A 25458-nucleotide genomic window follows, 5' to 3' on the forward strand; every position below is an offset into this window, starting at 1 on the left:
GTACAATTTTATAAGCGAAGTAGTCCTCTATCCACGATCAAAAGTCTCATATTGTTATTTGGAATATATCATTAAACATATCATTTTTCTTTTAAGGTAAAATTCACTTTAATTTGTTGCATGCGTCCGTATATATGCGCTTTGTTATGGATTAACTCTATTAGTAATATATTGAACATGAAATTCAGTAATTTCTTATGATCCCGCATGAGTCAGCGACGAGTGTCTCATATGTCAACTGTCAGGATACATATAGCCATATAGGCACCATCTTAAACATAAAAATCGATGCAATAAGAAATCTTGTTTTTAATCAAGAAAAGAAGTAAAAGTTACAAAAAGTTGAAGAAACAATTAAGATTGGGGATAGTCGAAAATTCGCATAGCAGAATTAACAATACCAAATCCCCCATCTATGAACAAATTTTGGCCGCTCACATATTGAGCCTCATCACTAGCAAGAAAAACAGCTGCATTCGCAACATCTGCCGCTTTAAGAGTCGCACATTTGAGATTCGCCATAGCCCGCATTGCCTCCTCAAGCGCCTCATCATCAAGCGCCAAATACTTCCTCGACAAATCCGTCGCAAGCGCATACGGCGACAAGCAATTCACCCTTATACCAAACTGCCCCAACTCCACCGCCGCATTCCTAGTCAGCCCCAGCACCGCGTGCTTCGACGCCGTGTACGCGTGCGTGGCCGCGCCCCCGATCCCCGACGACAGGCTCGCCATCGAGATGATGGCCCCGCTGCGGGCGGGGATCATCACTCTCGCGGCGTGCTTCGTGCCTAGGAAGACGCCCGTCACGTTCACGGCCAGCACGCGCTCGAAGTCCGCCTTCTCGTTGTCCGCGATCCGCGCCTTCGGGGGGTCCGCGACGCCCGCGTTGTTCACCATGATGTCGAGCTTGCCGTAGGCGTTGACCGTCTGGTCAACGGCGTTACGGATGTGGTCCTCGTTGGTTACGTCGCAGTGGATGTAGGTTGAGTTTGCGGTGCCGATTTGTTTGACGACGGATTGGCCTAATTCGTCTTGGACGTCGGCGATTGCGACTTTGGCGCCGTGGTTGGAGAAGAATTTCGCCGTGCATTCTCCGATTCCGGTGGATCCTCCGGTCACCAGAGCTACTTTCCCTTCTAGCCTATAGTTCATTTTAAGTTAGTGGTTGGAGAAATGAATAAATGGAGTACTATCTCTGTCACACAAACATAGATCTTTCTATAAATAGAGAGGATCAAACATTGAGCTAAAATAAGGAATCTAAGGATGAGAAAGAAATTTACCTTCTAGTGAGAGCAGAGATGGTTGAGAAGCTTGCCATGATGCTGAGTGCTGTGCTTTGAGAAATTTGAAACTATATGAAGGCTTTTTCTATCAATTAATTACTTCCTTCGGTCCACAATTTAAAGTCTCTTTTTGACTCGGTGCAGAAGGAAAGTTGATGGAAAAAGTCAGTGGAATGTGCATTTCACTTTATATATTGATTTTTTTAGTAGAATGTGAGTGTGAGGACTTATGAGAAGTGAGATCTATTTATCAAAAGTTAAAAAAGTAAATGTGGGCATTATTTTATGGATGGATCAAAATAACAAATGTGAACATTATTTTGTGGATGGAGGGAGTAAGTTTATTACTAGTTTCATTTATAGAGCACTATACTAATCCATATTATGAAAAACACCAGATTTGTTTTCCATCGAGCGTATAATATGTTGAAGTATGAAGCTATGAAGAAAATCAGTCAGTGACAGTGGCGGAGCCACCAAAAACTAGGCTTTCATACAATATATATTTAGGAGCAGTTTAATTTTGTGACCTAGTAATTAGCAATTCTGTCCGTCATTAGCTGTTCATTTATTATAAATGGCGAATATATCATGTTGACCTGGCTAGTTGATGTTTATCAATCCATTTAGCTTATGTTGTAGAGCAATATGTCGTCATTTTTAATATTATAATGATACAAAAGATGGTACTGTTGAAATTTTAAATTAGTTGTACTGAAAAGTGTAAAGGACAATATTTCTCTTATTTTATATGAATGGAAATGGGTGTTTAATTTGTTTATTAGTATCATTTAATCTAAGTTACTATAAAATCATACTACCTCCATTCTTTAGAAAATAACTTTTTTTTTTATAACATCACATGTTTTAATAGATAATTGATAAAGTTAGAGAGAATAGAGATGAAAAGAAAAATAAGTAAAGTAAGAAGGAGAAAGAAAAAACAGTAGTGTAATCAGTAGCGGAACCAACAACTTAAAAAAGCCAGTGCTGAATTTTAACTACAAATATGCCAGCGTGGCACTAATATCCTAATTATCTCCGAGAGCGGATAGTCTATTCTACTAATGCTACAATATCAGATTGTCAAATAATGGTACAAAATCTTTTGTTGGGGTTTGGTGCCCCTTGCACAGCGGAAGACTTGTACAAAACAAATAAATCAGACACAGATTTATTTGACCGATTATGCGATTAATCAATTCACATGTTAAACAGATAATTGCATGCTAGAACGCAAATAATTCATGCTCATAGAAAATAAATCCTAAACATGAATTCTACGGTTTAGAGTTACCGATTTGATTCTCCAAAGAATTGTCGATTGCCCGCGCCTTCTCCACGTGATGATCTTCAATACTAGACCACAGATCTTCTCTCTGTTTCACGAACTGTATCTCGATATCAGGGTGGGCTGATCTTATCAAAATACTAGGACTCGAATAAAGAAGACAGAAAAAATTCCTCGCGGAGGGGGAGCTGATATTCTCACGGAGGAGAAAATTAAAAAAAAAATCCGCTTCCTTCTGTAGAGAGAAAGGAACGAAATTTTGTAGAGAAATTAATGAATGATTTTGTCTCTTTTATTCTCCTATTTATATTAAGTTCCTTTTGGGCTCAGACAGGGATCTATGGAAGGTTTTGGATATGGGCTCCCCCAATTAGCTATTTACTAATTAAATTGAACCCACAATTTAATACAAGCTTATATTGGAATATTACGAGCAGCCACTACAGAAGTAATATTGAACTCTCCCCATCCAAATCCGAAATTACAAGTAATCCGGGTTTCCACTTTGTTTATTATTTATTTCCCGCGCTTAAGATATAAATGTCCATTAATTAATTAGTGTCTGCTATGGACTTAATTAATTAACATCTTATTAATTCCAAGAGTGGACTTAGCAAGAAACATTTATTTATTATTCATAGAGTAAAACTCCAACTGGCCAGTTTTCCGAATAATAAAACCTTGTTCAAGCTCCTCTTGAGGACATTATCAAACGAGACTCACCTCGCGCACGATTCAACATAATAGCAATCCTAGCACCGCTAGATATTAATCACCACTACCCAATATATCAGGATTATTGGGTTGCGAAAAACCCGCACCATTTGATAAGTCAAAGTAGTGCATAATCAATACCGTATGCTCATTGCTAACATATATAGATTAAAAAATAGTATTTTATCAAGACCTAGTCTTACAGTAGATAGAATAAAGACACGTCTTGCTGTTAGATCCGTTCAGTGCTATACCACACCAATGTCATCTTATTTCAGTAAGGCTTAGAAATATGCGGACTGACATTGCAACCTTTCACAATAGACTTTCTCAACTCTCATAGTGCATCAAATAGACTTTCTCAACTCTCAAGCTATTTATCGAAATGTTAAAATCTTGATAGTCTAGATCAGTTCGAACAATTTCTAAGTATTTTCTTGGCCTTAAGGCTAAGAGCCATAAATACTTTATCATTCAATGATTAAGAAGTTGATGTGTTGTTGAATACTCAACCTTGTCGCACTTATAATATTTTAATACTATGATGCCTTAAGCATCAACCATAAAACAATAGTTGAGCATTAATAGCTCCCACTGCAACAAAAACCTAACTGGATCAAGATCTCTTACTTAGAAGTTGCATTGTCATGTAAGTCATTTTCCTTCTATAAAATAGGTCAATCCAACTCACAAAGCATCTTTTCTCGCTTTAAACAAACTTTGATGACAATTCAGGCTCTCCCATTTCCACATCTAGTCTTTTGTTCAAATGAACTAGGACTTAAAAAAAAATGCAGCCTTTATGAATTTGTCATCTATCATGTTACTTTGCTCTAACATTAACATAACGACTATTATTCTGAAGATTTTCTACTTTTCAGTTAAACCTTCTTGTAGTCATTTCTTGTTACTTTAGGCGATGACTTGTGTCAGAAACTATTTGAGTGATCAAAAGATCCTCAAACCATTCTGTCACTTTAGGATATTCCAATCGAATCATCTTGACAGATTCTATTGATATCCATCTTTCATCGTTATTAACCAAGACTTGTCGAGCTACTTAAAGGAAAATAGCTTGACCTTATTCCTCAAAGAGCTTGTCAAGTACATGCATAATGCACTCTCGAACATTCTTCGTGGAATTATGTCGAGGAAATGGAGGACATGAATCATTGAGTATAAACTCAAGGTTTTCAGCGATGAGAAACTTATCCATATTCGTTTCCGGTCTACATAATTTAGGCATTCGAGTTTTCTTTCTTTAAGGATCGCAGACAAATATTAAATGACATAATGAAGATTTGACAAATAAACTTATTATCACATACTCATGCTCAATACATAATCACAAATAACCACAAAACAATTATGTATCTTACAACAACAAAATTAATAAATTGTATCCTCCTCTGGAGGTTAATACGCATTAAAATTTTGACAATTTTACTGGTCACAACACCGACACATCAATTGCATCCTCCTCTGGAGGTTAATACGCCTAATGTTGCCTAAGCACGACCATCAGATTTAGCATTACAGAATTTTATTTCTACAACACACTCCCATATCAATGTTCATGTGCTGACAACAAAACCAAGTTATCTCATAAATTCTGATTGAACCCTGAAACTCGCAGTTCCTTAGGATTATTGTCCCCACTCTGCAGGTGGCAATAATATTGGGAACCACTTTCTAGTTCATTCTATTTATTATGTGAGAAGTCCGCCCTTATGAACTTGCTGTTTTTCGTAGGATTATTGTCCCTACTCTGTAGGTGGCGATAATATTAGAAAATCAACTTCACAAAATTTGGCAGTCCAACCGATGGAGACCGTATACAACGCACTTGTTGTAATCATCACTTAGATATTTTTATATGGTTATTGCATAATTATCACATAAGCAGATAAAGCACATAATCCACTTAAAATAGATAAACACCAAATAAACAGATAAATCCATTTAATGCATGGCATTTAAACACACATGATAATTAACGACAATTATTTAATCTAGTCAAGGGAGAATCAATTAAATAATTAAGTTTTATCTCGGATAATGTTTATCCAAAATTCATTTAGGATTTATCAAGATAGAGTTGACTATCTAAATCCATTTGGGATTATTCTAGGTTTTATTTCAATAAAATCAAATCCTACAATTCAAGATAACGTTGATCTAGGATTATCATTATTTAAATCGTACTAGGATATTACTAGATAGAAACAATCTCATCATAATCCTTAAGATAAAAATAAAATCCTATCAACCAAGATTTATACAAATCTTAATTCTATTTAGAATAGACATCCAAAATATATCACACATTACTAAGGATTTCATAGATAAATAAATATATCTAAATCCAATTAAATAAGGATTTTCTTATATATCATTAACATCCTAATCTATCTAGGACATAAATAGATAAGGATAACTTGGATTAATACTTATTTTAATCCATCTAGGATTTGTCTTAATAGAATTAAATCTATTCAAATCCATAAGATAAAATATATTAATATAAATGTTTATCCTAATTCATCTAGGATTTATCTTAGAATAAATCTATATAAATCCATAGAATAAGATAATATTATATTATAATTATTCAAATCTATCCAAGATGGAACAAATCCATATAAATCTATAAGATAAGAATAAAATATTATATTATCACTATCCAAATCCATCTAGAATTTATCTATGAAAAAATTCATATAAATTCATAGGATAAGAATAAAATAATATTAATATTATCTAAATCCAACTAGGATTTGTCTAGTGATAAATCCACATTAATCCATAGGATATAGATAATATTAGATTGTCATTATCCAAATTTAACTAGGATTTTTGTCTAGGAATTAAATCCCTACAAATCCATAAAGTAAGGATAAAATCCGCAATTAATCCATGATTTAATACAAAATCAAATCTTTTATAATATATAAAATCCACAAAAAATATATTCAAATCTTATTTCCAAATTAATCTTGAATTATTTCCGAAATTGAATCCAAGGATTTGGAAATCCTAATCAAAATTTGGAAGCAATCTTCACTGAACCATGCATGGTGACATCGCACGAGTCCGGGTTGCCGCCGTAGGGAGGCTCCCACTCGCACCGCCGGGGTGCCCGCTGGACGATGTCGACGCTGCTGTCACTGCGTCATCGCTGTTGCGACGTCGCTGCAGCCTCCTCGTTTCTCATCTCAGCGGCTGCTGCTCGACTCCTTCGACGCTGCTGCGTCGATGTCGCAGCTCCGGCGCTGCACTGCGAGATGCCGTCGCTGCTGTTGCAGCGTCATCGCACCGTCGCTGCTGTGCGTGTACTCGCGAGGACTCCCTGCCTGTTCCGACGCTGCAGGCTGCCGACGAAGCTCGTGGATAACCCCAGCAGCCCTCCTGGGCAGCTTGCTGTCTCTCCAGCCTGCCACGGCGCCGCGATTTGACTCTCCACGTCGTCCGCATCGAAGTTGAAAACTTCTCCAATTCATATATTGAAATCCACCGTCCAAGAAAAAAAAATACGGCGCTTTAATTGATTCCTAGCTCTCTTGGACAGCAGCTATCGTGAGCATGATTGGATCCGTCGCGACCTTCTTTTGTTCTTCGTTCTTACGTTATGTTTATTCGAAAATATAACAACCACGCAACAAAGAAAACCATGCATTCAAGCAATTCACATTACATGAAATTAATCCATATAATCAGAGCCAAATATTGGCTTTGATACCAATTGTTGGGGTTTGGTGCCCCTTGCACAGCGGAAGACTTGTACAAAACAAATAAATCAGACACGGATCTATTTGACCGATTATGCGATTAATCAATTCACATGTTAAACAGATAATTGCATGCTAGAACGCAAATAATTCATGCTCATAGAAAATAAATCCTAAACATGAATTCTACGGTTTAGAGTTACCGATTTGATTCTCCAAAGAATCGTCGATTGCTCGCGCCTTCTCCACGTGATGATCTTCAATACTAGACCACAGATCTTCTCTCTGGTTCCCGAACTGTATCTCGATATCAGGGTGGGCTGATCTTATCAAAATACTAGGACTCGAATAAAGAAGACAGAAAAAATTCCTCGCGGAGGGGGAGCTGATATTCTCACGGAGGAGAAAATTAAAAAAAAAAATTCCGCTTCCTTCTGTAGAGAGAAAGGAACGAAATTTTGTAGAGAAATTAATGAATGATTTTATCTCCTTTATTCTCCTATTTATATTAAGTTCCTTTTGGGCTCATACAGGGATCTATGGAAGGTTTTGGATATGGGCTCCCCCAATTAGCTATTTACTAATTAAATTGAACCCACAATTTAATACAAGCTTATATTGGAATATTACGAGCAGCCACTACAGAAGTAATATTGAACTCTCCCCATCCAAATCCGAAATTACAAGTAATCCGGGTTTCCACTTTGTTTATTATTTATTTCCCGCGCTTAAGATATAAATGTCCATTAATTAATTAGTGTCTGCTATGGACTTAATTAATTAACATCTTATTAATTCCAAGAGTGGACTTAGCAAGAAACATTTATTTATTATTCATAGAGTAAAACTCCAACTGGCCAGTTTTCCGAATAATAAAACCTTGTTCAAGCTCCTCTTGAGGACATTATCAAACGAGACTCACCTCGCGCACGATTCAACATAATAGCAATCCTAGCACCGCTAGATATTAATCACCACTACCCAATATATCAGGATTATTGGGTTGCGTAAAACCCGCACCATTTGATAAGTCAAAGTAGTGCATAATCAAAACTGTATGCTCATTGCTATCATATGTAGATTAAGAAATAGTATTTTATCAAGACCTAGTCTTTCAGTAGATAGCATAAAGACACGTCTTGCTGTTAGATCCGTTCAGTGCTATACCACACCAATGTCATCTTATTTCAGTAAGGCTTAGAAATATGCGGACTGACATTGCAATCTTTCACAATAGGTAGCCAAAGCCTATTTAGGTTGTGAAATTCTTCTTTTTCTTTTGCAAAGCATTGCATAGATCTGACCGTGTTACCTTAAAGTGGACGACGCCCACAACCGGTATACTAAGCAAAAGACTTAGACTTTGTTTACTTCTTATGCATTTAAATGTTTGTAAAATATCTTATAAATGCACTATCAAACACAATGTAATAATAATAGTAATTCTATTCGTGCGAGACTGCTCGAATAATACTGAATCGGGTTAAAAGTGGATTGTAGAGTTTTATGTATACAAGCAAGATTCTATTCGCGCGAAACTTACTCGAAACATGCTTTTCAGTATACCAAACCTAACATCTTTACCATCATATTCTATTATAAAATTACTATATAAAGTATAAAAGAAGAATCAAATTTTACTAACTTTTTCACTCATTTCTTTTACAAAGTTAAATAATTTTTTAAACTCATGATGAGTCAAAATGTAACTTTAAGTCGTACACAAAGAAAACAATACATTTTATATTACTCCCTCCGTCGCACAAGAATATACACTCTTTCCTTTTTAGTCCGTCTCACAAGAATATGCACTTTCTAATTTTGGAAAGTCTTTTCTCTCTAATGAGGTGGGTCCCATTCTCCACTAATAATACTTTAATTCCTTTTTCTCTCTACCTCTCTCTTACTTTACCAATTCTACATTAAAATCCGTGCCGAACCCAAAGTACGTATTTTTTGGGGACGGAGGGAGTATAAGATAATTAGAAAATAACATAAAGTAAATACAAGTTATTAATGTATACACGTAATAATGAATTATAAATAGAAGATAATAGTATGACATTTTATCACATACAATGCAAAAATTTAAAGATTTTATAAAAGTACCAAATCTTTTTAAGAATGAATAAAATTTTCAATATAAAAATTTTCCTAGTCTTTCGTGAGTTTATATCGTAGAACTAGGTCAAAAGGTGGACATACCATGCCGTATGTGATGTGTGTCGGTTCAAGCCTCTTCACAAAACTAGGATCGATATTTTTGAAAAGGTTAGAGCGTTTCGGCTGGGCAGCCCCCAAATTCAGTGAGAGATCTAGACCAACTCCGGATGGCTCACCGACATGGGGCCTACGTTGGGGATTGGCAAACCTGCGTCACCGTGTGGGTCAGCATCTGCGGGCAGAGCTGCACCATCTGCTTCATTTTCGGTCACATGGTCCTCGTCCTCCATCTGTTCAGCTACATATTCATCCAAGTCAACCACATCAGCATGCGGTATTAAAATGTGTGCGGCGGCCGCCATCGCAGCTGCGGCGGCATCCCATTCAGCGAAGAGTTGTTGCATGTCCGGCAGCGCGGCTAATCCTTCAACATCGACAACGATGTTACCTACGACAATGCGGTGAGTTAATGTGTATCGATATTTTCAACAACATGAGACGAGTTGAAACAGCCATCCAACTATACTCTATCCGCATCATTGAATAGTTGTAACTGAGGTCCATTCTCGAGGACGCTCACGATAAAGAGCCCGTCACTCTGGTACGCAAACATTAGATTGTCACCCATTTAAAATTCGGCATGGAAGGCAAAGCTATCCCATCCTCTGCCGAAGCACCAGGTGGTACCTTCCAAGCAAAGGTCAACGAACCACTGCGCTTGCTGCGGTAGGGCTAGCCGACAAAAGATGGGTACGACAAAGCCGTAAACTGAGATCCATGATGCCGGCAGGGGTTGGGCGTGATATTAAACGCAAGTGTTAGAGTCAAAATACACAAATCAATTGATTTCAGTAGAGCTCATGCTCCGGGACTGCTTACCATGCGCGTCCGGTTCATGGGTCCGAGGAATCTGACTACAAAGGGCGGAGGCAGCACCGGCATTCTGTTGATAGCACTTCAACAGAAAAAGGAAAACAATACAATAATTAGAGAGTTAACCATTTGACAACTTTTGAAGGTTACATGAAGTTACGAAGCAACCAACTCACTTCAAGAAGTCGCGAACAACACCTTCTGCCATGGTTCGAAACAGAGATGGTACAGGGGGAATGTGAATAACGAATGTGGAGGTGAGATTTTGTAGGCAAATCAACTGGATCTACCACTCAATTCATAGACAGTGAGTATACTCTGTATTTGGTTTGAGGCTTGAGTGGTGGTTGGGTTTTTAATGGTTGTGGTTATATGTCTCCATCAAGATTAATGCAATGCAAGTGTAGTTAAGAATAAACGGGTGAGTTTATTTGTGTGTGGTGTTGATATAAAAAATCTATTTAGGAAGATCCTCATGCCGATATGCGCCATTAAATTAGTGTACTCATGGAGATTTTGAGATATCTCCTTGATTGGACGGCTAACCTCCAACCTTACACAAATTGATTAACAAGAGAGATGCTTGGCAATGACGGCCGGTGACGGCCGACTGAGGCTCATCAGTGCAGGCGGTATCACCAGCCGGCTGGGTAGACAATTTCTGGTGGATAGCAGAGGGTGTGATAGTTGCACCAGCCTCTTCATGGGGCCGGTAACTGGTAATGTATTTAAGTGCAATCAATGAAGTCCACCACTTTTTGCATGCTTATTAGATTTAATACTAAAATATGATGTAAAGTAGATGTCAATTTCTACCGCATGAGCAAGAAATGGGGGCTACAATTCGGATGAAGGGCCAACATTAAAAACATGATATCACAACTGAAATAAATACCCACACTAGAAACTTTTCCATTACCAAAATAGATAGGTACGGTTGCATATTCTAATATTGATTACATCCAACTACTTCGTCAACTAGGTTGGAAAATTGGTTCACGAAGCTAAGCTGGAACACTATATCATATATCACCCCACAGTTCATGCAAAAGTCAAGGTGTAACGACCCACAACAACAAACATTAATACCCATGCATAAAACCCTAGATGGGAGATAAATACACAATAACAATCTTTAAAACCCATGCTTATCCTCTAAGATGTGGAGGATATAGTCATACTTGTCCCTCGGTGAAAAACCGCTGAAGAGGTCCAACCGTTCAGGCTCCTTCACAAGGATGTCCAGCGCCATGAACCTATGCTTCCGCGAGAGATGAGGGATGTCGTCAAGCATCTTGCTGACCTCCATGCGCTTCACACTCAAGTCGAAGTCTTTGCTTATGCGAGAGGATAAATTTGCAAGGCGCTCACTAGTATCCTCATGTATCTTCGTCATCACGTCGAGCATAGATTCGAACACGTCCTCAGGCTTCCTCTAGCGGCTGGGTTTCTTCACAGAGTTAGGACTCCTCACACTTTTGGTGTCACTGTCGGCTAGCAGAACATCAGTCGTAGCTCCAAAGTTGAGAGCATCGTCGATTTGATCCTCGGTGAAGAAGTCGTCGACGGTGTACGGAGCCATGTGTGGTTGTGACTCGTTTGCCACGGAGTTCGGATTCCCATTCAGCTGCTCATCAGCCTGTGTGATATCCTCTGCCCGCATCCCGTTGCCTCGGTCCTTCCCAAAAATAGACTTCCATTCCTCCCAGTAGGGCCAAGATTTGTTGCGCATACTTTAGCTCCGCTATCGGCCTACCTAACTCACAACAATCAATTGACAATGGTGTGTTACGAAACATGTCTCAAATATGTAGGTAGACATAGGAACGGATAAACGCACCTTCACAATTTGAGTCCATTGCTCGTCGTTGCATTCTATCTTGTAGTCGTTGTTCGAGTTGAACCCGACCCCTCTACGATCTAGGATGAGGCACAGCGAGCCATACTCGCGCTTCCACATCGTTATCTTCGAGTTGATATGTGGATGCACTTTGAGCTCAGTATCGGGGATTTCGCGTTTCATAACTTGAAACACCCTCATCACGTAGCCATTACGGAACCCGTTGTCCGATTTCCACTCCCCTTCTCCCACGACGAGATCATGGAGCGCCACCAGCAATGCCTCATCTTTCCGTTTAATCCACGAACGCCGGGTTCGATCGCCTTTCGCCTTGTCACTTGAATCCCCAGTCGAAACACCTGAGAATAAGGAAAATAATGTATGGAATCAACTAAACAGAGCGTAAGATGAGGGTTGTTAGAAGTGAAACGATACCACTAGCGCCTCCATCGTAAATGAGCTTACGTTTACCCTTCGAACCCATCGGCACAACAACAGTAGCATGGTTTTCACTCTGGTTTGATTTGAGTAGAGAGCATGTTGGCCATGCTTATATGGAGGCGAGGAGGAGAAGATAGCGCGAAACCACCCCAGAATACGCGCCAAGTTGCAGAGGTCGAACGACGACGAAGGGCAATGCAGACATTTCTCTTCAATAAGGAAGGCCATAAATGGCATCACAATGTTTTATATTAGTTTTCAGCAAAATAAACGTGGGTTACCAGGAAATGGATTAAGAAAAAAACGGTTGCTACCAAACGCCGTAAAAAGCAAGATTAACTATCCAAAATTGGGGTAAAACACATTGTATAGGAAAACTATAAAAACCCAAGAATGCTACCAATCGCACCCTAAATCAGTTGACAAATAGTGGAGTAGTAGTAGGAAAATACTTTTTCTCTCTCCTTTACCCACCCCCTCTTCTGTCCCATTTTCTCCCTCTCTTTTCTCTCTCCTCTGCGCCCGTCTCTCCACTCCCATTTCCGACTCTTCTTTCTTTCACCGTTGTGTTTTCTCTCTCACTTCCCCTTCAACCTCTTCAACTCCTCCTATGTATATATGAGCGACAAGCACCGGGCAAGCACCCGCTGGAGTGGGGGTTTGTCCCTATACTGGTTCTGCCAGTGAGTGTAATAATAGATTGTAAGGTCCACGTCCTAAATAGAAAATTTAAAAATTTCTATTTTTAAAGGATGACCCAAAATGAAATTTTTTTCTAATTTTAGGAGCGAGGTAGTATTATAGATGTACTGTACAAAATAAAATAAATGCTACTACTTTCCCTTCACTTTTAATACTCCTATTTATTATTATTTTTATAAAATACGTGCAAAAAAAAAATAGTGACCTTAGAGCATCTCCAACGGTGGACGTCGCGGTAGGACGTCGCGGAAGTCCGACCGGACGTCCGCCGTAGTGAAGAAAAAGGTAGGACACGGACGTCCCGTGAGGACATCGGATGGGCTCGGATAGCTGACCGACGGGCGGGCGGACGTCCGCCATTGTGGCGTGAGTCGGACGTCGAGGTCGGACGTCCGACTAAAAATTAATTTTTTTTTTAAACTTTATAAATACGGCTCGTTGAACTTCATTTCATTCACACCACTTGTGTTGACAAGTTTCTCTCTCTAATCTACAAGTTTCATTTCTACTATAAATGGAGTACAATAGGAACTCCCCCACCACGAGCGGAGGAAACACACCCACGTTTCCCGCCGGAACGGAGGAAAACTTTAATGTGGGGATGAATCCCCAAATGGCAGGGATGGCGGAGATTACTCCTCAAATGTTCTACAATATGTACAATTGGATGAGTCAGATGGGTGGGATGATGCCCGGGGCAGCGGGGATGGGCGGTATGACGCCAAATATGGCGGGGGTGGGTGAGACGATGCCCGGGACCTCAGGAATGGGGAGTATGACGCCAAATATGGCGGGAATGGGTGGGACGATGCAGCACAGGAGCCCTCAGACACCTAGGGAATCTGTCTATCGCCTATATATAGATTTGTTGTCCGATGATTCCCCTAGTACTGTTCCGTAGACTCAGTACGCCGGCATCGAGACTTTCTCTTTTGAGGAGTTGGGGCAGGAGTTAGGGCTATCGCCGATCCGTGAGAGTCCCGATGAGGCGGAGCCTGCTGCAAGGGGCAGGGGCAAAGGCAAGGGCAAGGCCAGGGGCGGGGATAGGGTTAAGGGCAAAGCCCCGAGCTCTTCCTCGCAAACGGGGGCAGAGGAGGAGGGGGGTGAGGAGGAGTGTGGGAAGAGGTCGATCTGTACCGTGTGGGAAAATGTCGCGCTTGCGAAGGCCTGGGTCGGTGTAGTCGAGGATCCCTATGTCGGGGCGAACCAGTATATTGACCGATTGTGGCATCGCATTAGTGAGGCCTACCTCACACTCAAACCGGCTGGGGCGAAGCCTCGCACTCCCGAGCAATGCCGGAAACAGTGGGATCGGTTGAGGCCTAAGCTCAGTTGTTTTGTCGGCCTCTACCAAAACAACCTGCGCATGGCAACCAGCGGCATGTCTGAGGAGGATGTGAAGAACCAGGCCTTGTCCCAGTACCCTGACAAAGAATTGAAGTACAAAGAGTTTGACCAATGGGAGGCCTTTCTCGTGGTCAGGAGTTTGCAAAAGTTTTGTGCGGGTGTCGACTCGGGCTGGAAGCGGACGAAGATCAACTCTTCCGGTGAGTACAGCAGCAGTGCTGGTTCGCACGAGCTCCCCGAAGCCGAGGAAGTGTCCCCGCTACCACGATCAGACTCTCGCCGTCGTCGTCGCCCGATGGGGCAAAAGGCTGCGCAGCGGATGGCGAGGGGAAGCGGCAGCCGCAGCGGGTCCTTCGAAGTCGAATCGGAGGCCCCAGGTGAACTGGACCGTCTCGCCCGCGTGCAGCTAACGAAGACCCTGAGTCAGAACATGCATAGGTGGTTTAGCATGCACGATCCTGCGTACAAAAGGATGTGCAAGGATGTGATCGACGCATGTCGGCGCGATTTAGGAATGCCACCCATTGATGATTATGGCGTCGAGATTGGGGGCGGGGACGTCGGAGGCGGCAGCGACACGGGCGACGGGGACGAGGACGAGGAGGAGTGAGAGCCGAGTGTTGTAATTCTTGATTTTTTATGATTATGTAATTTTTAACTTAATTATATTTTTTTTAAGTATTATGTAATTTTTTTTTAATGAAGTATTCAAATTTTCCCTATTCTGTGTCGACATTTTAATTCCGTAAATTTTAATTCCGTAAATTGAATAATTGTGAATTTATTAATTTATTGCGGGAAGTTCTAGTGATGTGGCAGTGGAATGGAAAGTCCTAGTGATGACGTGGCAGGAAATATTTTTGGGAAGTTCTAGTGGGAAGGACGTCACTAGAGATGATCTTATAATGAGAGAGGGAGAGAGAGACTACGCACAACTACTTAATTCACAATCAGACTTTCCCGTTTTACTTTGAAGTTAACGTATATTATATGGACGCAGGCCGGCCAATATAGTAAATAGCATATAATTAAGTAATAATCCAAAACAGAACTAGTTCTTCCACTATGATTAACTTAATAAGGAGTACTATCATATAGTAATAACATGTACTAGACTCCTATATATTTTGAAATTGGTACCTAAGACATGAATGATCAGTAATATACTATACTAATATAAGATTCGGACGTTTTAACCTACCACTCAGTTTTGTTTTATTACCCCAACCTACCGGCCTCGCAATTCATAAAGTATTACACTACTATTTCGTCAGTTAACATATAAAAATATGAAGCCCAATAATTATGGGTGGGCGTCGGTCAATATAAATAAAAAAGCTGTCACAGTTTTTTTAAGTGATTCAGGTCAATTTACGAGTGCTTCCAAGGTGTGAAGATAAGTATAAATCTTGAATTAATTCTAAACTGATTCTTCGAAATATATTATGCATATTAATATATTCATTTGCCTCATGACATCATATTTATCTTTAGTTAGTCTTAAGATGTTTATTAAAATATATAATTTTTAACTAAGCCTACTTTATTATTTAATCTGTTTACTCTAATTTATTCTGAACACGCCATACTTATAGCTGTAGTTTTATCAAGTATTTGTGCAATGATTAACACGAATTTAATATTTGAAAAAATACATTTCAGTTATATACCCTCAATCCTAAAATATTAAAATATACGTACATTTATGAATTATATAGAATATTAAATATAAAAATACCACATCGATTTTTCTATCTTTAATAATTTTAAATAACAAAATTGGTTAGCAAATACTTCCTCCACTTTATTTATGTACTCGTTTTGGAAAAATAAGTGAGATAGACAAAATGTACGGGGTTTAGGCCATTAGCATTAGTGACATATAAACCCCTCTTAAAAATCAGTTCAACCTCATTTTATTCCTGCCACGCCAGTATTTTTATTTTCGAACTCTATCACCCGTAATAGCGCTCCAAAATCCGCCCTCACTTATTTCACCACCATTCTTTTTAAAAAAAATTGTGTTATCAAATAAAGTACAATAGCAGATAATATATATTTATAAACACATGATTAAAATCTTCGTGATATTAAAATGCCAAAAAGGTACAACGAGAAATAAACGAGGAAGAAATATGTGGTTGGAGTAAATGGGTGAATGAAATGAGACGAGAAGTGGATTATATATAGTGTAAAAATTATGATCAATTTTTGTTAAAAACATTTTAAGGGCAGCTTCCGTGGGCAGAATGCCTTGCAATAGCACCAATTGAGGGCCAAGCCGGCACCCTAGCCGATCATCGCGCCCTATCCCAAGAGCGGGCACCTCAGTGGTTTTATCGTCCAACTCTCAACAACAGCGCCGATAAACATGTCGATCGCTTAGGGCAAGTATTTCAGCGCTATTGCAAGTGCCTTAAAGAAGAAAATAAATGTCCTTCGTAAATTGGAGGGCATTTAGGTCAGAAAAATATTTTTAAAAAAGGAAAAAATGACAAAAATGTGATTACCTCAAAGTCCAAAAATCTACAAAGATACTATTTAAAAGTCTAAGAAATGTGCAAACAACAAAGTATATGGATCATTTTCATAGTTCACTCTTAATATTATGCTTTAATTTAAAAATTATAATTTCTCTTTAAATATTTAAGATGAAATTAAATTAATTCATTGAAACAACATATTCCAAATCCAAAATTAATTCATATTGATTCAAATAAAAATTTAAGCAGTTTAATACTTGAAAAAAAATAAGAAGTCAATGCCTAAACGTATTACAATTCAATACCTAAAAACAAATAACAACATTCATTATTCATTATCTAAAACCTAAAAGTTGAATACTCAAATACCATACAATTTTAAAAATTCAACACCTAACAAAATCCAATATCCAAAATTCAATAAATTAGTACCTAAAATTAGAAATCAACACACAACAAAATACAATCTAAAAATATCCAAAAAATAACAATATTCAAACCGAACAATCCAACCAATTAGAAACAAAAAATAAAGAAAAATACTCATACACTATAGACAATTAATAATCTACCATGTGATTTTTCATTATCCAATAAAATTCTAATTTAGGGATCTAAACATATAAACCTAGAAACTAATACTCCCACTAGGCATGCGGAGAGGATGGTATTATAATATTATTTTATTTGATTGTTAAAATTGTATGGTATTATAATATTATTTTATTTGATTGTGAGAGGTGGACGAGGAGTGGAGCATGAGAATGAGAGGTGGATGGTGTTGAGATAGAAGCTTTTTTATTCGGAAATGAGGTGGTTGATTTCCTTGGCTCTCTTAGGCCTTGTCTCGATCTGCTGTGGTGGAGTTTGGGCTGTGGGAACTGAGTCGCTAACTCGTGAGCTGTTAGAATCGGCGAGGGATGCGGAGTTCTTCGCGTGGTTGAAATCGGTCAGGCGGAGACTCCACGAGTATCCGGAACTCGCATTCCAAGAGAACCGAACGAGTCAACTCATTCGAACTGAGCTCGACTCGCTAGGTATTCGCTATGAGTGGCCTCTCGCTGAAACCGGCGTCGTCGCCACTATTGGCTCCGGTGCTAGCCCCTGCTTCGCTCTTAGAGCTGACATGGACGCCCTTCCTATTCAGGTCTCTTTCTAACTACACATTTGGTGATGATAATTGTATTAATAAATTTATAAAAAATCGTTGATTGATTTGATTTTTGATCGTTTGGTCATTGCTCGTTCTCAACATCAAAATTTAAACTAATCAGAGTATTGGAAACTCCGTTAACTTGTTGAATTGGAAACCTAATCGGAAATAATTTGGATTCAATGTGCAACCCTTGCAAATTTAGGCGTATGATATTGATTCACAATCTCTACGAGTAGGAATTAGTGGAATGGGAGCACAAGAGCAAAATTGATGGCAAAATGCACGCTTGTGGTCACGATGCTCATGTCACAATGCTGCTCGGAGCAGCTAAATTGTTGCAGAAAAACCACCGTAAATTGAAGGTAAATCAATATTATTGGCATTGTTGTGTTGTTTGTTTCAGGGTGGTTTTAATTTGGGAACATTTGTATGTGTTAAAGGGCACCATTAAACTTGTTTTTCAACCTGGGGAAGAAGGTCATGCTGGTGCGTACCATATGATAGAGCAAGGAGCTTTAGACGGAGTCGAAGCCATTTTTGGCTTACACGTTGATCCTAGTTTGCCAACTGGTGCTGTCAGCTCCAAACCTGGTCCGATGCTTGCTGGCTCAGGCCGGTTTTCTGTTGTCATTCGTGGGAAAGGTGGGCACGCAGCAAGTCCCCATAACACTAGAGATCCGATTCTTGCTCTTTCTATGGTGGTTCTTGCACTCCAACATATTGTTTCGCGGGAGACTGATCCTCTTGAGCCAAGAGTAATGCCTCTTTGGCCTTTGCTAAGCATTTTGAAGCATATTTGCTGTGCGAAATTTGTAATGTAGTGCCATAACTTTGATTTAGGTAGTCTCGATTGGATATGTACGAGGCGGCTCAGCATTTAATGTTATACCTGAGACCATTGAGTTTGGTGGAACTTTCCGGTTCTTAGATCCTAAAAGCCATTCGTACCTTAAGCAAAGGATTAAAGAGGTATTTTCTCTTGAGATATAAAGCGAGCGAGAGAGATTTTGGTAGATTCGTGCTTAAAATGGTGTTCCCGGTTTTGTGACTAACAGGTGATAGAAGCTCAAGCAGCAGTCCATCAATGTAGTGCTGTGGTTGATTTCATGGAGGAGAAGCTGATACCGTACCCTGCAACCATCAATGATCCTGTTATGTACGAGCATGCTAAAAGGGTCGGAGAGAGCTTGCTCGGGGAGCACGGTGTGCAGCTCAAACCGATGATAATGGGAGCCGAGGACTTCAGCTTCTATGCAGAGAAGATACCTGCAGCATTCTTCATGATTGGAGTGAGAAACGAAAGCATGCGGTCAATCAAAGGGTTGCACTCGCCCCACTTCATATTAGACGAGGGTGCTCTCTCTGTGGGTGCGTCTCTTCATGCTGCAGTCGCTATGGCATACTTGGATGGCCATAGAGATGCCCACGGTTCGTAAACCGGCGGTTCCGGTTCGGAACCGCCGGTTCCGGTTTCGCAAAATGTGGAACCGGAACCGAACCGTGAGGCTTTTTGACGGTTCCGGTTCCGGTTCCAAAACCGGCGGTTCCGGTTCCGGTTCCGAACCGCCGGTTTTTGTACGGTTCTCACGGTTCCGGTTCGGTTTTGGCGGTTCCAACGGTTTTTTTTTTTTTTTTTTTTTTGCTTATATAATTTGGAATTTTGGATTTATACAATAAATTGGAACAAGGCAATGGATAATTTAAATTGAAATAAGACGAATAAGGTGAAAATCATATCAATTTTATTGAATTTGAGTTGTAACTTGTAACGAACAACAATACATTACAATAATACAATTGTCAATACATTACAATAATACAATTGTCAATACATTACAATAATACAACAATGTGATATAATTTACAAGTGTCGTCGGAACATAAATAAAAAAAACCATGAAATGGGGGGAAAAAGGAAAAAATTGAAAAGGGCTTGAACTCAACTTAAACTTTCAAAGTTAAACTTTTCAAATTTAAGTTGAGTTGCCTACGTATCCACAATTTTATTGAGGAATCAAAGCCCACGTAGTTCTCTTACCTTGCTTACCTTTTTGGCCGGCCGTGCTCGCTGTTCACCGCCCCCCCGTCATTGATATTGTTGAGCGCCTTCGCTTCCGACCTCGTCATCGGTGGAAAACTCTTCACCATCACTCTCTACACGAAAGTCGAAATCCGGCTCTTGTGCTCTCATGTCCGCCTTTGCCCAATCATCAAGTAACATAGTGGCTTCCATGTTTTTGGCGGAGAGATTGCTCCTTTTGTCGTCTAGGACACAACCGCCGACACTAAAAGCTTGCTCCACGGCGACGGTGGAAGCGGGAACGGCGAAAATCTCCTTAGCCATTATCGAAAGTATCGGAAACTCTTTGTCATGTGTTCCCCACCAATCAAGGACGTCAATTTGTTGAGTAGGGGGACCTGGATTTTGAAAAATAGAGCGCGATTCCAAATATATATCTAACTCACTAGTAGCTCTAGTCCTATTGGTTGTAGCACCGTATAGATCTTGCAATTGTGATACTACATCGGGATCAATCATGACATTGCTATAATTCCCGCCACCAAAATCAAATGTCGAAGGACTAGGAGGAGCACGTACCTGGTGAATGGTGTTATATCGCATTTCATATTCCCCGAAGAGAGCACGAAGCGCACTATCTAACCTTAGTTTGATTTCTTCAACATTCGGAAGATTTAGTTCGAAGCTTTCTCCTCTTGTCAAGCCCATTTCGCGAAGTTGAGAAAAATCCAAATCGTGCAAACAACCATAATACATGTCTAAAATTTTATGCACACCATGCAACTTCCACTTTGGATCCAAGCATTTTGCAATCAAGAACACATTTGGAATACGCGCAAAATATTTCAACCATTTTTCAACCATATAAAACAAAATAGCCTTCAACTCAATGAATTGAGTATTTTTCACACATGTCTTAAAACCAATTGCCACATACATGCAATGCTCCAAAACACGCACAGAAGTAGGATAATAAACACCGGATAACTCAACAGTGGCATTTTTGAAAGCTTGGAATAATCGAAACAAATCCATGCTGTGGTCCCAACAAGAGGGTATCAAAAGCAAATCAGAAGGAACATGCGGGCAAGTTCTAAAAAAATCACATAAATACTCAATGTGGTTCAAAGTCGACTCCAACATATCGTACGTCGAGTTCCAACGAGTTGAAACATCCAAACGAAAATTGGTGTACCTGCACTGCTTGCTATGACAATATTTCTTCCAAGCTCTACCAATAGGAGCTTTGTTATGAATCAATTTAACAGCAGTTCTAATAGGATCAACATACTTTTGCCACAAATCGATCGCATCTTGAACACACAAATTCAAAATATGAGCAATACATCGCACATGAAAATATTTGCCATCAATAACAGGAGAACATGCACTGATGAGATCATCTATACTAGCAGTGTTAGCACTTGCATTATCAAAACCAACAGAAAAAATTTTATTGATCAATTGAAATTCATTCAAAACTTGAATGATCAATTGAGCAATTGCTTGTGCAGTGTGTGGTGCGGGAAATTCCCGAAATGCAATCAAACGTTTGTTCAAAGTCCAACTATGATCAACGAAATGCACAGTAATGCCCATATATGAATTTTTGCAAAAACAATCAGTCCACACATCAGAGCAAATCGAAACTTTATGACCCAAGTTAACAATAAACGTACCTAATTGCACCTTCTTTTCCATGCATTGTCTAACAACAGCTCGAGTCATAGAAGTTCGACTCAATTTTCTTGCAGCGGCATTATAAACTTGTCGCATACTCGACTCAAAAGCATCGTTATCAAAAGCATTGAATGGAAAATGTTTCATCACAGCAAATCTAGACATCACATTAAGAGCATTTTTATGATCATATTTTAAAAGAGTATTGCTACACATACCTGATGTTTGGGATGAACCCGTCCCACTCCCGGTCCCGCCTCCATGTTGAAAGTTGAGTTGAGTTTGGGTTGGAGCGATACCAAACTCGACCGGATGCGCTTTCTCCATGTGACGGGTAAATGTACCATATCCTCCACTCTTTCGTAATGTGTATACGTTTTCACAATAGTTGCAATACACATTAAAAGTGTTCGGATCGGTACTATCTCGTACCTTCTTGAAATGTTTGACCATGATATCTGAGGTTAAAGTCCTTTCAACTGGTTTAGGAGGTTGAGGCTGAGGAGGATGTCCACGACCACGACCACGACCACGACGACTCCTTGGTGGTGGGGGTGGGGGTGGCATTTCTTGTTGTTGTTCCTCTTCCGCCTCCTCCTCTTCCTCTTCCTCCTCGTCATCATCGTCGTCATCAAGATTCACCGGGGTTGGAATTTGTTGAGAATAGGCACCGGGACCGGGAGCACCACTACCACTACCAACATAAGCATCGCCTCCATATCCACGTCCGCCTTGGGATTGAGAGCGGGAGAGAGCAATAGCATTGGCCATATCTTGCTCTTCTCGATTCTACAAAATAATATTTGTAGCGAAAGTATCAAATAACATTATGAACAATAATGTAATGTAATTCATAATTAATAATATTAGTAGATAATAAATATTAACCTGCCACATATCCATGTTCCTTTGAGAAATCTCATCAATAACGGATTTTCGACTTGGCCTCTTGGACTTTCCTTTTCCCTTATCAATACGACCTTCTCGGGATGAAGACATCTTGATAGTTTATGGAATTATAGTAGAAATATGGACTTATAATTTTTTTTTTGTTTTAGCAATTGAGAAAGACAACTTATAGAACTATAGATCAAGTATAACAATGCGTAATATAAGAGTAGCACTTGAATAATTCAAATGAAAGCACAAATAGCACAATGAGAAATGGGAGACAAAGAGAGAGAATTGGGAGATTGAAGAGAGAAACTCTTATTAACACAAGAGTGGGGTAAATGTAAGTGAGGATAGAGGGGGGTATTTATAGATAAAAATTTGGGGGGAAATCTGAAATTGAATTCAAAATTCGAATTTAAAAAAAAAAAAAAAAAAAAAAAATTAAAACGGTCAAAAACCGCCGGAACCGCCGGTTAACCGCCGGAACCGCCGGTTAACCGCCGGTTTTACACCCGAAACCGCCGGTTTGGTCAACAAACCGTCTGACCACCTGCACTCAAACATCCCATCGAAGCTGCAACGTGTCAGCCTTGTGTTCCGCGCCAAAACCGAAAACCGCCGGTTTGGCGGTTAACCGCCGGTTTTCACGGTTAACCGGCGGTTTTGGTAAAAAACCGCCTGCAAAACCGCCTGAAAAAGCCGACCATCCTACCGATAGCTGGCCGCCTCGAAAACGTCGCCGGAACCGTGAAACCGCCGGTTAACCGGCGGTTCGGAACCGTCCGGAACCGGCGGTTCGGTGACGGTTTCGGTTCATTAAATTTGGAACCGGAACCGGCCCGCGGTTCAAATTATCACGGTTCCGGTTCAAGATTATTGTCACGGTTCCGGTTCCGAACCGGAACCGGCGGTTCCGGTTTCGCGGTTAACCGCCGGAACCGAAAACCTTGGGCATCTCTAGATGGCCATGCTCGGACTCATTAGATGTGCAGTCGTTTTCAGCTGAAGGAATAGTCAGGACTGAATAAGACTAGTGGTTCATGTAAATGTTCAAGTGTGTGATTTATACGTTTTTGCAATTTAAGGACGTTAGATTTGCGTTTGAACATGATTCAAACATACATATGTAGTTACGTGTTACTTATACACAAGTCCTGTTCTGTAGTGTGAATAGAGTCAATAGACTATTGAAGTGAAATTTGATGAAATGTGCCAACAGAAGTGGAAAATAGGTAACTGAAAAATGAGTTTCTACAGTAACCTCACCTTTATATATGAATTTTCACGTTAACATCACCTTTATATATGTAGGAGTTGATTAAAACAAAAGCAGAATCTGAGAATATTACATTAAGGTCTTGGGTAATGTTAAAGTGTAAATAGCATTTTATAGATCTTAAAATAAATGGACAATATTAAAGCTATCGGATATTAATTTATAGCACATAAAATATCAACAAATGGGTAGAATCATCCATCTATTTAAATATAGAAATTTTATGAGTTTGTCAACACAATTACACGTGTGTATCAACACAATAATATTGTCATGTTACATTTTTATTCCCATAACTTTACATGATTTGTATGGTTTGATGCTTGCAAAAATATGTTTTATAATATAGGAAGCGAAATGGATGGTGAAACGAGACATGGAATGAAGCTTGGATGAAGAACACGGTCATTGACAGACTGTCCAATTTGACAGACTGGTCAGTCTGCGTCGCGAGTCCAGAATATGCTCAAAATGAGCCACCCAGTCGGGCTTTCATGCCTAATAATTCACGCGGCCGGGTACGATGACGCAGTAACTGCTGAGTTCCGTTTTAAAATAGTTTTGAGGCAGTTTTTGGGGGTGATTGATATATTCCAGACGGTTTTTGGACGGGAAACTAGAGAGAGAAAAGAAGGAAGAAGAAGGGAGGAGGATCCGTCATCCAATCTTCATCATCTCGGAGACCGTCTATCATCGACTATCGGAGAATACCATTAATCTTAAGGTTTTTCTTCTTTAGCATGTGTGGCTAGTTTGTTCTCATTGCTCCTAACACTAGTAGAATGAATTGATTGTAGAGATTCTATATTTAATCATTCGCTTTGGTTTTCGTCTATAGTTTGCATTTTATATATGCTATGTTTTGATGCATCTAATGTAGTATGTTATTTGCCTCTTTCTAATGTCTCTTTAACTTGGAATTTGGATGACAACATAGATGAAAAACTTATGAATTTTACCTTGTTCAGAGATAAATGCATAAGTGAATATTTATGTAAAAAATTCTTCATTGATACTTACTACGTTTCCGTGAGAGTTTAGTTTGATGAGAAGATGTTATGTGTTAAGTGTTTTAGCTAACCATAATATTTGTTGGTTTTGAGAAGTTAGTCTAGTATTTACTGCGCTTCCGCGGGAATAATTGTCTAATGAGTAGGTACTTTTGGCTATGTGTTCAGCTAGCACTAGTACTATAATTCTTTAAGTATGTTCAGTACTTTTAGAGTGTAAAATTGATACATCGTTCTCAATAGCTTATGAACTTGAATATAGAATCAATACAATAGTAATTCATCCGAATGTTGTTAGGAGCAATGTTCTTTATCTCTTGAGTTTCTCTATTTTCGTACTTTAGTTTTTTAAATTTAGTTTATTAATCTTGTCAAACCTTGTTAAATAATCATACGCCTCACTGTGGTTCGACACTCTTTTACTACAACTACATTTGTACTCTTGCAGAAAGGTTGTAATTTTAGAGCTTTTTGATATATTTGTGTGTTATTAATTCAGTAATGTAAAGTTCGAAAAATTACACATCAATATGATATTAAAGTGCTTATTA

At 39.4% G+C, this 25458-nt stretch overlaps 2 protein-coding genes and 1 pseudogene across 3 annotated transcripts; 1 reads left to right on the top strand and 2 right to left on the bottom strand.

Annotated features, from left to right (window-relative positions):
* Positions 1 to 285: 285 nt before the first annotated feature.
* Positions 286 to 4319, bottom strand: LOC125224162 (secoisolariciresinol dehydrogenase-like). 2 transcript variants are annotated; one of them, XM_089063206.1, is made up of 2 exons: positions 4305 to 4319; positions 286 to 1149 (listed from the first exon to the last, which is right to left on the bottom strand). In XM_089063206.1, exons 1-2 carry the CDS (start codon positions 4317 to 4319, stop codon positions 355 to 357), a joined length of 810 nt encoding a protein of 269 aa, XP_088919332.1. In that variant the 3' UTR covers positions 286 to 354. The 2 variants fall into 2 exon arrangements, with proteins under 2 accessions (XP_088919332.1, XP_047983478.1); XM_048127521.2 differs by lacking the exon at positions 4305 to 4319 and adding an exon at positions 1287 to 1429 and having other exon boundaries at positions 286 to 1144.
* A 7174-nt stretch (positions 4320 to 11493) lies between these two features.
* Positions 11494 to 12382, bottom strand: LOC148933460 (uncharacterized; annotated as a pseudogene).
* A 5214-nt stretch (positions 12383 to 17596) lies between these two features.
* Positions 17597 to 19630, top strand: ILR1 (Peptidase M20/M25/M40 family protein). The gene is made up of 5 exons (XM_089057851.1): positions 17597 to 18018; positions 18264 to 18389; positions 18468 to 18782; positions 18868 to 18996; positions 19083 to 19630. Exons 1-5 carry the CDS (start codon positions 17680 to 17682, stop codon positions 19461 to 19463), a joined length of 1290 nt encoding a protein of 429 aa, XP_088913977.1. The 5' UTR covers positions 17597 to 17679; the 3' UTR covers positions 19464 to 19630.
* Positions 19631 to 25458: the final 5828 nt, after the last annotated feature.

The sequence above is a fragment of the Salvia hispanica genome, chromosome 1, assembly GCF_029641045.1.
Source record: "Salvia hispanica isolate PSC_SH4W2 chromosome 1, Shi_PSC_v1, whole genome shotgun sequence".
NCBI lineage: Eukaryota > Viridiplantae > Streptophyta > Magnoliopsida > Lamiales > Lamiaceae > Salvia > Salvia hispanica.

Coding starts and splice junctions, on each gene's coding strand:
- ILR1 (XM_089057851.1), top strand. CDS start 17,680: ATGAGGTGGTTGATTTCCTTGGCTCTCTTAGGCCTTGTCTCGATCTGC. Junction 18,390..18,467: donor AAAACCACCGTAAATTGAAG/GTAAATCAATAT, acceptor TATGTGTTAAAG/GGCACCATTAAACTTGTTTT. Junction 18,783..18,867: donor CTGATCCTCTTGAGCCAAGA/GTAATGCCTCTT, acceptor ACTTTGATTTAG/GTAGTCTCGATTGGATATGT.
- LOC125224162 (XM_048127521.2), bottom strand. CDS start 1,324: ATGGCAAGCTTCTCAACCATCTCTGCTCTCACTAGAAG. Junction 1,145..1,286: donor ATCTCTGCTCTCACTAGAAG/GTAAATTTCTTT, acceptor AATGAACTATAG/GCTAGAAGGGAAAGTAGCTC.